Here is a 14,413-nt window from a genome sequence, read left to right as displayed (position 1 = left end):
ACGGGCCTCTCACTGTTGTGGCCTCTCCCGTTGCGGAGCACAGGCTCTGGACGCGCAGGCTCAGCGGCCATGGCTCACGGACCCAGCCGCTCCGCGGCATGTGGGATCCTCCCGGACTGGGGCACGAACCCATGTCCCCTGCATCGGCAGGCGGACTCTCAACCACTGCGCCACCAGGGAAGCCCTATAATCTATTTTGAGTTAATTTGTGTGTACTGTTTAAGACAGTGGTCTAGTTTCATTCTTTTGCATGTGGCTGTCCAGTTTTCCCAACACCATTTATTGAAGAGACTGTCCTATCCCCATTGTATATTCTTGGCTTTGTCATAAATTAATTGTTCACATGTGCGTAGGTTTATTTCTAGGCTGTCTATTCTATTCCACTGATCTATGCATCTTTTTTTTATGCCAATATCATACTGTTTTGTAGTTTTTTCTTGATAGCCAGATATGTACTGTGTAAAAGGAACTGCTATAAATGGGCCTTCAGTAATGTGGTAGGAAGGTGTGGCGGGAGGGGAAATGTTCTATAGTCTTATGATTACGTCTCAGTCTTTCATTGAGACTATGCTTTCAGACTGTGAACTTCACAAGTGTTTCTCAGTTTTTTGCTCTACTCCCTAAAGTGGGAAAGGATGATATAGTGAGCTGGAGTTGGGTCTTTTTCCAATGTGGAAAGCTAGAGTTAAATGGAATTGGGTAATTTCCTTTCCCCCAGGTTGATTAGGCTCTGATAATACCCCAGATGCTTAGGCCCTGCTTAACTACTGTCTCCTGAGTGCAAGCCTCATTAAGAAAAACAGAATGCTGTAGCGTATTTCAAAATGGTTCCTTTTCTCCTTCCTCTGCTGGAAGCATCTCTGATATTTATGTGAGAACCTGGTCAAGCTCTTGGAGATAAATCTCATAGAACCGTGTGGAACCTTCTGATGACTGGGTTCCCTGGAGTTTTTGCCTCTCAGAGTTGTCCACACTAAATTCCAGTAATTCTTGGGAATTCCCTGGCAGTTCAATGGTTAAGACTCTAGGCTCTCACTGCCGAGGGCCCAGGTTCAACCCCAGTTGGGGAACTAAGATCCCATAAGCCATGTGGTGCAGCAAAAAAAAAAAATCCAGCAATTCTTCCATTAGAGTTCTGGTCGTCAGTCTCTGCTCCCATAAGCTGTGACTCCCTATATTCACCTGACTCTCTAACTGTTGGGGCAGTGGTTTGCCCTTTGTACTCCCTCTCTTACAGATACAAGAAGAGTTACAGATTTTTCAGTTTGTTCAGCTTTTTACTTGCTGTTAGGATGGTGTGGCAACTTCAAAGCTTCTTAAATGTGGAACCAGAAACTAGAAGTCCTCAACAGTCCATTTTTAAAAGTGCTTTATTTAATTTTGATTATTCAGTTTCTAAATTGTTTCAAGAATAAGGAATGTCAATAAGTTACTTCTGTTACCCCAACTTAATGAAATTAACATATCACTGTTTAATTGGGCTGTCTTGGCAGTCAGCATTAAAAAAATGAAATAGAATTAAATAAAAATTATCTGAGTACTTCACAGGTAGTTAGGGTATGTACAATTACATGTAATGTCTATTTCTTAATGTGGATCATAGGATAACCTTGAAAGATAGCAGGTTAAGGAATGAAAAATTTATTGTGTATACTTGAAATGCATAGGAAATTAATTAAAAATGATTAAAATATCAAAATACTCTCGCATTTAAAAAAGAGATATTAGAAAGTATAAAAAAAATATAGTTCACCACTATCTTATTTGGATCCTATATATGTAAAGATTATGAATTTAATACCTTAATGAAAATTGAATTTCAATTTACTTTTAGATTAAAAAAGTTATCTGAACAATTCAAATGTATGTGAAAATAGACTCATTTGCATATAAACACATGAATCTGTTGAGTATCCATATACCTAAATAGTAACCCAAAATTTTAAACCATCTTACTTCTATTAAAAACCTATGAAGGGGCTTCCCTGGTGGCGCAGTGGTTGAGAGTCCGCCTGCCGATGTGGGGGACACAGGTTCGTGTCCCAGTCTGGGAAGATCCCACATGCCATGGAGCGGCTGGGCCCGTGAGCCATGGCCGTTGAGTTTGTGCGTCCGGAGCCTGTGCTCCGCAACAGGAGAGACCACGACGGTGAGAGGCCCGCATACCGCAAAAAAAAAAAAAAATCTATGAAGGACTTCCATGGTGGCGCTGTGGTTGAGAATCCACCTGCCGATGCAAGGGACATGGGTTCAGTCCCTGGTCTGGGAAGATCCCACATGCTGCAGAGCAACTAAGCCCCGTGCGCTACAACTACTGAGCCTGTGCTCTAGAGACCACGAGCCACAACTACTGAGCCTGCGTGCTGCAATTACTGAAGCCCATGCGCCTAGAGCCTGTGTTCTGCAACAAGAGAAGCCACCACAGTAAGAAGCCCGCACACCTCAACAAAGAGTAGTCCCCACTCGCGGCCAACTAGAGAAACCCCATGTGCAGCAACAAAGACCCGACACAGCCAAAAATAAATAAAAATTTTAAAAAACCTATGAAAATAAATAAATGTATTTGTATTAACTAAATCACTTTGCTGTATACCTGAAGCTAACATAACATTGTAAATCAACTATACTGCAATAAAAATTTTTTAAAATAAAAATAAAAGATACCTTCCAGGAAAAAAAAAACACAAAACCCTGTAAAGTCTGTATTCCAGCACAGAAAGCACAAGGCTTAGATCAGAAATTTTGGAATCAGATGCTTAGATATAATTCTAGTACCACCACCCACTGACATGTTGACCTCAGGCACATCACTGAACATAAATTTCAATTTTCTTACTGGTAAAATGGGAATAGCAATCTACATCTATGATAGCTGGAAACGAATAAGAAAATACAAACATGCATATGTGAAAAAAGCTTAGAAACCTGAAGTGCTACGTTATTGTCAGGTATCATCATCAAATAGATAATAATCTGTTCAAGTATTAACAAAAGACTTTTCTTCTTAATTTTCCCTCCCCTCCTAAAACCAAAATCTTCACAGGCTGAATGTCTCGATTTCATTGCTATACTTAAAGTACAATGTAAATGGAAACATTTTTCATCTATATTTTTATATACACATATTTTCAAAGTACAGTTGACCCTTGAACAACACGGGTTTAAACTATGAGGGTCCACTTCCACATGGATGTTTTTCAGTAAAAACCTACTACAGCACTACATGATCAACAGCTGATTGAATCCACGACACAGAACCGTGGACATGGAAGCATGATATAAATTATACTCAGGTCAGCTACAGAGAGTGTTGGCTCCCCAGCCCTAGTGCTGTTCAAGGGTCAACTGTATGCAGCTCTTTCTGAAGATTTTAGATGAAACTCAAGTACTATTCTTAGTAGTCTGGAAAGGGTAAATTAACCCTCATGTGAAAGGGTAAATTAGGGGGTCCCGTAAACAAATTTACTAAGGAGATATAGAATATACTGGAAAATAAGTTGTTTTATTTAGCACCATGCACACAAATAAGGCTGCCAATCACAAATAAGTGGTACCATTAAAGTTTCAGTGGTAAAAATCCGTATCTGGAAATATTTTTTTGTTATTCAGGTTAATAAATATACTTGAAAATAAAAAGAGGAATTCTTATTACAAATAAATATATAATGCATCTAAGTGATTCTCTTACATGAATGAACTCATTAAAAGATGTTTTAATCAAAATTGCATGTATCTGAACTTGAAAGACCTCTTAATGTTATAGCACTTAGCCTTAAAATAGTCACAAAAGAATTTCAGACTCACCCTGATAGTGCCGCCAATGACTTCCATTACTTTGCCTCGATACCACAAAGTATCTGACCCCCTTACTGCACAAGCTTCTCCCTTTCTCCAGAAATAAGGCTCCAAAAGACCAAGGCATTTTAAATTACTCTGAATTTCATTCATCATTTTTATTAGTTCAAATTCTGAAGAAATTATTAAAAATAGAAAGCATTTAGGAAAAATTCCCTACCATTTTCAAATGAAGTCATCATCAAACTTTAGTAACTTCATCACTTAGATAACATTAAAAGCAATTAAAAATCACTCCCCACATAATAGAGCTTTAATAAAAATCTAATTTAGCCAATAGCTTCAATATGTTTCGAAACATACTACTAACAACATGTAAATTATTATTCTGATCTATGGTTACAAACACAAGCATTATCTTGGAAGTGCAAGAATCATTAAAAGCTCTTTGTTATTTGATGCTTAGATACAGCATAGTGCTGCGGGTATAATATTAAAATTCTAATATTGCTACTTCCTGCTAACTGGCTCATTATTTCCACAGTAAATTTATATGCCCATAACTGATGCCAGAGACGGCAAGCTCTGGTGTCATTCCTGTAACAGTTCTACTACTTTAGTTGTGAGCTCCTGTGCATAAGCCTCAGTCTGTTCTTCTGTAAACTGGGTGTAATAGTGCTAGCCCACATTATCAGTATTGCAGGAGACTGGAAGTGAGGCATCTGGCAACCAGTTCTAGCTATGATTATTTACACACGTCAAGCAAAGTTTCTGGATTAAGTACTGTTGCTACAGGTCTGAAACACTACTCACTTCTAGAATAGCCAATTACACAGATTTAGTCTGGTTTTCAAATTAAAAAACAGTATTTAGCAGATCAACACATGAGACAAAAATTTCAACAAATTCGTAGCCCCCATACCCCTATCCGTAGGTGGACTTACTATGAAGCTAACGGAGCTTAAGTCCCATGAAAGCTAGAGCTGCTGTGAGTCATCAAGTGTCCTGGACACACTCAGGTTGTAGAAAGGAAGCGTTAGTACATAAGCTAAAGAGATCTCAGGAAGGACCTGAATCTCAAATGGCCCTGACTCTCCAGTCATTTGTTGTGACTTCTTTTCTCACTTTTAAACGAATATAAACATTTGCATTTTTTTTTCTTAGAGAGCCTCCAAACTTGTATAACTGGAACCTGTCCCCCCATGCTTATCTTAGGCCCAATGTTTATCCATTCCCAATGTCTCAATAAATGATCTTCATGTGCTAGGCATTGTGCAAAGCACCTTTCATGCATTATTTCATTCAAACCTCACAACAACTCAGTGAAAAAGAGGTTCAGAAAGGTTAAATATCTGCCCAAGGAATTTCAATCCATGTGTATTTTACTAGAGATATTCCCTTCCAATTAAAGTTCTCTAGCAGTAAAAGCGACCACTTGTACAGAATACTGCATAATGTGAAAGATCTTACCTGATAATTTAGGTACCACAAATATAGTTCCATCATCACCAATGCAGCTGACTACTGCCTCAAATACTTTCTGGTTAGGAATAGCTGGTGGTTTATAGCATCCAGTGGTTCTTGGTTCTAGAATTTTCTCCTTAAATTCAGACACCTCGTGTTCACTGAGAATATCAGCAGCTCTTTTGTCAGGGTCAGAGTTAATTTTAATACACTTAGTAACCACTGACTCTCCTTGTACCAGTGGGATTTCCAGAGACTTCTGGGATAATGAATGGCTGTTATATAATTTATTAGTTCTGTAACATGCAAAAAAGAATATATCTAACCATGAGCAAATAAAAAAATTCTGGGAAAACAATATAAAAAGAATCCTTCAAATATATTTGAAGGATTAGTCTAGTCTAATTAAACTAGGATATCCTAGTCTAATTTGTTACATAAAAATGAGCATACTTTAAGTTATAATGAAAATTATTTTAAATTATGCATGAGCTTGATGATAATAAAGCAATATAATTTCACTTAAATGCATTAAATTACTATCCCATATTTACATGCTATTCTCTCTTAAAATCTATTAAGTATATCCCAAGTATCATACAATTAACTAGATGTTATTGGGAAATACAACAGCTTCAAGCTGATTCTAGTTTAGCCCAAAGACAGATCATACATGTGGCAAGTTATCAACATTCATAAAATAATACAAAGATAATGAGTCCCTTAAAAAAACAGTTTTTCCATACTATTCAGATATTAAGTGTTAGTGGTAACACATGCTATATTCATTCATAATTGCTTTACTTCCTGTTATTCCCTTCCAATTAAAAAAACATGCCTATAAAAAACCCTAGAAGGAAATATTAACATTGTTTATGTTAGAAAAATGATGGCAGATTTTTGTTTCTTCCACTTTCCTATATTTTCTTTCAAAAGGAAATGAGCACTGGTGAGATAATAGCTGCATAATTCCTCAACTAACACTGCTCCCTCATCACTCCCAGCCTTGAGGTAGTAGTTTTAGTGCCAGAAAAGTAGAAAAGAACATTAAATTAGTGGCAGATATTGTTAGTTAATATAAACTTGTCCGGCATTTTTTTTTTTTTTTTTTTTTTAATGCCCAGCATTTTTCACTTTAACATTTCTTTCAGCAAGGAACTGTATTAGCCTGAAGTCAGTGAATGCAGGACTAGATGCAGAGCCTGGCTGCCTGCCAAGGCCCAGGCAGTGAAGTCAGCATCTACCACACCTGGCCAACTACCTCGGGTTCCGTATTATTTCTGATCTCTCATTCTCCTTCCATTTCATCAAGATTGGGGTCCTGATCCAAATAAGGTAAGGTATAATAATCTAAGATAAAAAAAAAGAGATCTGGCCATGTATGGTAGAAGGTGACCACTTGGAACATGTATCTGCAATTCTAATATACCTCTACCTCTAGAAGGAAAAAGATAAAAGAGGAAACTAGGGTTACAGTGATATCCTGATCCTTCTCCCCTTGGATCAAAGGTATTTAAACCCCAAATTTAGTATCTGAAAGGATCTTTACATGTAAATATTGTTCAATTACTTTTTTGGCTACCCATTTCTACTCATTTGCTACCTGTATCACACAAATATATTTTGGTATATACCTACCAGAATTTCCAACATAAAGCTTAAACATTTCTGCTTAAGCAAATGAGGCCAAAGGGTTCAGATCTGGTACCCACTGTGTAATTCTCTTTTCCTTTAGTTTAAAATGTATTGATAAATGCCAGAGCAAAGGGGGAAGTATAAAAGCAAAAATGTCTAGGAATTTAAACATTTAGTAATTCTGAATGAATTTACTTCTAAGCTGGCTCCTCAGGATTAAGTTATAAATCATTTTTAAGAGCAAACAAGAGGCAATTCATGTCTGAGCACACACAGATACGAACATTTACACAGGCACATAAGAAGCCTCCATCACAAAATGCTGTTTTAAAAAAATAGTCTATACCTCGTTTCTCTCAAAGCCAAACCCCTTTTAATCAAATATTTGGAGACATCAACACACCCTCCTTCTTTATCTCTGCAGAAAATTTTCACAGGTAATGGCCATGTTGTGTTGTTTTCCTGCAGTGATTTAAGAGCAGAGTAAATATGAGACATAAAAACGCAACTTCATATAAACATTACACTTTTCACAGGTATTCCCTCCACATTTCTCCATGCCAGAAAGAAAAATGCCCAACCAAGTAATCTTTTTTTTTTTTTTTTTTTTTTTTTGCGGTACATGGGCCTCCCACTGTTGTGGCCTCTCCCGTTGCGGAGCACAGGCTCCGGACGCGCAGGCTCAGCGGCCATGGCTCACAGGCCCAGCCGCTCCGCGGCATGTGGGATCTGCCCAGACCGGGGCACGAACCCGTGTCCCCTGCATCGGCAGGCGGACTCTCAACCACTGCGCCACCAGGGAAGCCCGCAACCAAGTAATTTTGATATCGGAACATATCAGAGAGAAAACAGCATGGAAGACAGTCAACAGAGAAAGACAGTTGTTTTGTGAAGTCTATCAGGAAGACTTCACTGTCCAGGTGAAAAATACCAAGTGGAGGAGAAAAAAGGATGACTGAAAACTGTGTTTTCCATCCCAGATTGGGGAGGGAGGAAAACATCCTCAATTACAAGTTCTCTATTCTCCTGAATTCTTTGTAATTATAGAACTAAAATATATTTTCACAGGTGTGCCTTTCTTCTGCTGTGAAAAGCCAAAGAAAGAACTACAAAACATATGTTCTGTTTTATATGGAATTATAAAAGTGGGGGAAGTACACAAAGAAAAAATTAACATGGAAAGACTTACAAGAAAATTCTAATCATTAATGCAATAAAATGTATCAAATTAGAAAAAAGTTAAGGAGACAAGGAATATTTCTTAGTGTTCTGAAAGGACATGTCCTATATATATGTATCCTCTTCTCAAATCGGCACTCATACAAACACCTTTTATGATGTACAGTTAATATGATTTCACTAGAAGCCTAACTACCAATTCGTAAAGAATATCAAAGGCTTCAGAACTGCACTCTAGCATACATACCTTCTGGTTTTTAATATGCAAATTATCAACTCAAGAATATTAGTTTAGAAATGTTTTGATTCACTCATATAATCATTTACAGTACATATCTATTATGAAACAGGCGTTACAGTGTTTTTTATTGGCCAGGTCGTGTGGCTTGCAGGATCTTAGTTCCCCAACCAAGGACAGAACCTGGGCCCTTGGCAGTGAAAGCATGGAGTGCTAACCACTGGACTGCCAGCGAATTCCCAAACAGGCGTGATAACTTGAAGACCAAAAAAAGGTTGCAAAAAAATATCCAAATAGGGAATTCCCTGACAGTTCAGTGGTTAGGACTCCACGCTTCCACTACAGGGGGCACAGGTTCGATCCCTGGTTGGGGAACTAAGATCCCACATGCCACGCAGCCAGAAAATAAATCCAAACAGCTTACTATTATTTTCTCAACAAAATAAATGCTTCTGTAGAAAATGTCAATGAAATAACCAGTACACATCTACTGTACCTGTTCACACACTTGTATGACGATGGTTGCTACGGCTCCAGTGAGGTACAACGAGAGACAGTCACAGGCTGTTGCTGTCCATTTGTCACTCCCACCAGCTGGTCTAAAACAAAAAATGACAACTTGTTTTATAACAAATAGCATATATAGAAACATAAAAGAACCATCATATAAAAATATATTTCAAACAACTACATATGTAGTGAGAAGTCAATTTAAACATGGCTTTGTATTATTCTCACAATTTTCTTCCCCATTTTCATAGCCTTTTATTCATCCCTCTATTCTAGCTACGGCCCAAATTACATGCTAAGTTATTTATGTACATCGTTCTGAAGCTACACTGAGAACTCCTAAAAAAGTAGATGTGTTTTAAGTTTTTTAAAGCTAGTATATACATTTCATATATGCTAACTACACTATAAACTCAGAGAGCAGGGATAATGTTTTGTGTGTTATGTGTACACACATTTGATTCTTGAACGATGTGGGGGTTAGGGGTGCTGACCCCCCGTGCAGTCAGAAACCTGTGTGTAACTTCACAATTGGCCCTGCACATCTGTAGTTCTGCATCCAGATACAACCAACCACGGACATGTAGTGCCATAGTATGTATTTACCATTTACGTATAAGAGGACCCGTGCAGTTCAAACCTGAGTTAAGGGTCATCTGTATATTATGTGTTGTATGTGTTATGTCCATCATATCTCCAGTGCCTAGCATAGTGCCCAGCTCACAGAAGGCATGCCAAAAATATTTAATGGAAATACAAACAGTCCCTTTGTAATGATGATTTCTCTGCCCAAATATCTTTGGAAGATTTTTTCTGGAATTTAAAGCTAACTTGTATTACTACCCATAAATATTAGCCTCAATAATTTTTAGAAAATTTATTTTTAATAATCATGGTAAAAAGTGTTCAATAAATATTTGACAAATCAATGAAGAGCAGAGTATCAACTTCATCATCTATTTTAGTTTGCAAAGTTGAAACTGAGTGACTTTAGATGTTTCTAACCATCAAATCCACCCCCAAAGAATAAAGAACTAGTACCACTAAAGAGATTACAAGTAAATACTGCAGGCTATGAAGGCTCTCTAGAAAAGGCTTCTAGATGTGGAGTTTCATTAGCGCTGCCCCATCCTCTGAGTAAATAAGCAATGTGGCCAATCTTTTCACACTGAATGGTTTATGTGAGTGAACTAAAGAAATCAACTGTGGGGCTCCCCTGGTGGCACAGTGGTTGAGAGTCTGCCTGCCGATGCAGGGGACACGGGTTCGTGCCCCGGTCCGGGAGGATCCTACATGCCGCGGAGCGGCTAGGCCCATGAGCCATGGCTGCTGAGCCTGCGCTCTGCAACAGGAGAGGCCACAACAGTGAGAGGTCCGCGTACCGCCAAAAAAAAAAAAAAAATCAACTGTGTATGTAGTTTGACCAAATAGGATTTAGTAAAACTATTTATTAAGAAGCCCAAACAGTGTTCCTATGAGCTAAGAAGCTTATATTATCAGTGACGCCTTGAATTAGTTATCGTTTTTTATTTATGATGGTATACAGATAACATCAGCATACAAGCATCATTAAGGTTTTCCTATGATTTATTAAGAATACACACTTTAAAATATTACCTTTTGAACATCTGAAAGTATTCACAACATTTCAAAAAATCTATGGCATGTATCCATAAAACTTTGTGTTTCAGTTGAGAAAGATAAAAAAGTTCTGGAGATGGACAGTGGTAAAGGTTCCATTACTTAAAGCCATGGAACTGTACACTGAAAAATGATAAATTTTATGTTAATGTATATTTTACCACAATAAAAAGAAATCTATAAAAAAGATTTCTCAGAAGGGTGCATAGTGGTTAGGACTCTGGTTCCAGAATCAGAACTTTAATAATCCTAGTTCAACAGTTTGATGTATTACTCTGGATTATAAAATATTTAACCTCTTGAAGACTCAATTTCCTTATCTTTAAATAATACTTTTTATCTATAGCTTAAAGGTCTTTTGTGATGATTAAGTAAAATAATGCCTGTTAAGGCAATTAATACAGGGTCTAGACATGCTTAAGGTTAGCTATTATTAGACTCCTGAAACAGTGGTGTTCCATTACAGTCCATAAGACATAATTCAAGGTGTCAATAGGAATGCATTCTCTACAAGAGGGGTCCCCAGCCCCCAGGGTGTGGACTGGTCCACGGTCTGTTAGGAACCAGGCTGCACAGCAGGAGGTGAGTGGCGGGCGAGCAATAAAGTGTCATCTGCCACTGCCCATCGCTCGTGTTACCACCTGAACCATCGCTCGCATTACCACCTGAAATATACCCCCCCTACACACCCCATCCATGGAAAAATTGTCTTCCATGAAACTGGTCCCTGGTGCCAAAAAGGTTGGGGACTGCTGCTCTACAATACTGGGTACAATTAAGGGACTGACAGAATTCTGTTCTATCAATGAACAGAGCCTCCACAACAAAGGGAAAAGGACAGTATCAAGATAGGGAGGAGAGACAGAGACACATTCTCGCCAAGGAAAGACCCACGCCCCAGCTGCAGCGATCCAGAATCAGGAGGGACCACAAAGGAGGGAGAGAGCTGAGCTCTACATGAGGCATGCCAACTGATACTGAGCAGGGCCCTGTAGGGCTCCTGGGCACAAAAACTTTGTGTCTCCCATTGTTTTGAGTATAGGAAATACCCTTCACTTGGCATCACGACCTCTAGATCCTGTACAGGACAGAGTCCCCAGAACACCTGGCTTTGAAAACCAATAGGAAATATGACCAGGAAAACTACAGAACTGCAGAGAGCATGATGCTGAAAGCTCAGCTTCTCTGTATACTGGTGCTGAACTGAATCTTGGAGACAGAGTTTTGGGTAAAGCAGAAAAGGATAGCTGTATTACTTTGCCAAGCAAAGGGGGAAACAGAGGGCTAGTGCCTCGAAAAACTATGTGTTCCAACTTGGAGAGGATAGTGAGAAGTTTTATAGTAATGGTTCGGGGCTTTCCTGATGGTGCAGTGGTTAAGAATCCACCTGCCAATGCATGGGACACAGGTTCGAGCCCTGGGCCAGGAAGATCCCACATGCAGTGGAGCAACTAAGCCCGTGTGCCACAACTACTAAGCCTGCGTTCTAGAGCCTGTGAGCCACAACTACTGAACTCGTGTGCCACAACTACTGAAGCCCACACACCTAGAGCCCATGCTCCACAACAAGAGAAGCCACAATGAGAAGTCTGTGCACTGCAACGAAGAGTAGCCCCTGCCCGCCACAACTAGAGAAAAACCGACATGCAGCAATGAAGACCTGACGCAGCCAAAAAAAAAAAAAAAAAAAAAATCGTTCAAAGAGGGCGTGATCACATGGACATTCTTCTGATGGGTTGGTAAGAGACATATGTCAGCATCAGCATCATCAACCTTCACTGGTTCCAACTGGTCTGGGGTCTACAGGCTTGTGGGCAGCATACTATCATTAATCGTTAACTTCTCCCACCTGGAGGGGGTTTCAGTATCTCCAAAACAGCTCAAAGATATTGTTGTTTATCCACTGATGGGGAACCAGCACCCTCCCCAAGGCTGCACTACTGTTTCTCTTGACTGTTTTTCCCTGGTCTCGCATCCCCTCCCTTCCCTAATTAGCAACTGTTTGAATCTGCCCATTGGAACTCAGGTCAAGGAGGCTGAAAGCTATTTCCTGTAATCAAAGAGATGGGGGACACAGAAAGTCTTTGTGCCAGGGAGTCCCAGAGGGCCCTGCTTGGTAGTAAACAGAAAAACCTGCCCTTAAAGGGCCTGTGCCCAAACTCACTCAACCTAAAAACAAGTGCAAAGACACCAGATTGAAAAGGACATGGGCCACACACGAAGAGGACCCACTTACTAAATCTTAAAGCGTTTGCTGGAGAGGGAGAAACCAGCTGGGATGCCCCCTAGGGACTGAGACACTAGCAGGAGCCTTTTTTGTGATCTCAGGCTACCTTGCTATCACTAGCACTGAAATTCTCCCTCTAACCTGTTAGCACTAACGGGTCTGCCCTGCTGAGAGTCCTGCCCACCCGAGCCTCAGCTGGGCCTCACAGCCATGCAAGCAACAGCCCTGCCCACCAGCACCCCACAGCAGCCGCTGCCCTGCCACAAGAGGAGGGCACACAGAGCCCACAGAGGGGACACCCCTTGAGTGCCAGGCTGTGGCGACCAGGCAGGATTGTACCCCTGAGTCCCACTGAGCATCTCCTAAGTAAGGCCACTCTTTCAAGACCGGAAGAGATAGCTGATTTATCTAATACATATGAACAAACAGAGAATTAGGCAAAAAGAGGAGACAGAGGAATACGTTCCAACCAAAAAAACTGATTAAAACCTCAGAAAAAGAACTAAACAAAACAGAGATAAGCAATGGACCTGGTAAAGACTGAAAAGTCATCATCATAAAGATGCTCACCAAACGCAGGAGAAGAATGGATGAACACCATGAGAACTTCAACAAAGAGACAGAAGATACAAGAAAGAACCAAACAGAAGTTGTAACTGAATGAAAAATGCACTAGAGGGCTTCAACTGCACACAGGATGAAGACAAAGAGTGAATCCGCAGGCAGAAGACAAAGCAGTGGAACTCACCCAGACAGAGCGGCAAAATGGAAAAAAAAAAAAAGTTAAGATAAGAAACTTTGGAGACAACAAGTGGAATAAACATTTGCATTATAGGAGTCCCAGAAGATGAAGACAACAAAGAGAGAAAGAAACGACCAGAAAAATTATTTGAAGAAATAGTGGCTAAAACGTCCCTAATCTGAGGAAGGAAACAGACACCCAGGTCCAGGAAGCCCAAGAGAGTTCTAATAAGATGAACCCAAAGGATCACATCAAGACACACTATAATTAAAATGGTAAAAGTTAAGGATAAAGAGAAAATCCTAAAAGCAGCAAGAGAAAAACAACTTGTTATGTACACGGGAATCCCCATGAGGCAATAAGCAAATTCTTCAGCAGCAACTTTAAAGGCCAGAAGGGAGTGGCATGACTATTCAAAATGCTGAAAGAAAAGAACTTCCAACTAAGAATTCTCTACCCAGCAATGTTTTCACTCAGAATTGAAGGAGAGATTAAGAGTTTCCCAGATAAGCAAAAGTTAAAGGAGTTCGTCATCACTAAACCAGCCCTACAAGAAATGTTAAAGGGATTTCTTTAAGCTGAAAAGAAATGGCACTAATTAATAATAAGAAAACATACAAAAGTAAAAATCTCACTGAAGATGGTATAACAAAAGTAGTGGATCAATCACTTATAAAGCTAGCATGAAGGTTAAAAGATAAAAGTAGTAAAATTAATCAGAAGAAAGTACACACACAGACTGAGAGCGAAGTTATAAAAAAAGAATTCCATGCAAATGGAAATAAAAAGAAAGCTGGAGTACCTATACTCATATCAGACAAAAGAGACTTTAAAACAAAGATTGTAATAAAAGACAAAGAAGAGTGTTACATAATGATAAAGGAGTCAATCCAGCAAGAAGATGTAGCATTTATAAATGTATATGCACCCAACAGAGGAGCACCAAAATATACAAACCAAACATTGACAGACTTAAAGGGAG

The 14,413-nt window shown here is 39.4% G+C and overlaps 1 protein-coding gene across 1 annotated transcript in view; it reads right to left on the bottom strand.

Moving 5' to 3' along the window:
* RNF17 (ring finger protein 17) overlaps nt 1–14,413 on the bottom strand; it is a 109,528-nt gene that overhangs the window by 17,792 nt on the left and 77,323 nt on the right. The window contains exons 23-26 of the mRNA XM_065896316.1: nt 8,808–8,910; nt 7,241–7,356; nt 5,266–5,555; nt 3,805–3,968 (exon numbers count right to left, since the gene is read on the bottom strand). Coding sequence (XP_065752388.1) covers nt 3,805–3,968; nt 5,266–5,555; nt 7,241–7,356; nt 8,808–8,910 — 673 coding nt within the window. The remainder of the gene's footprint in view (nt 1–3,804; nt 3,969–5,265; nt 5,556–7,240; nt 7,357–8,807; nt 8,911–14,413) is intronic.

Source organism: Phocoena phocoena, chromosome 18 (genome assembly GCF_963924675.1).
Source record: "Phocoena phocoena chromosome 18, mPhoPho1.1, whole genome shotgun sequence".
In the NCBI taxonomy this organism is placed as follows: domain Eukaryota; kingdom Metazoa; phylum Chordata; class Mammalia; order Artiodactyla; family Phocoenidae; genus Phocoena; species Phocoena phocoena.
This window is presented reverse-complemented; position numbering and strand designations above follow the sequence as displayed.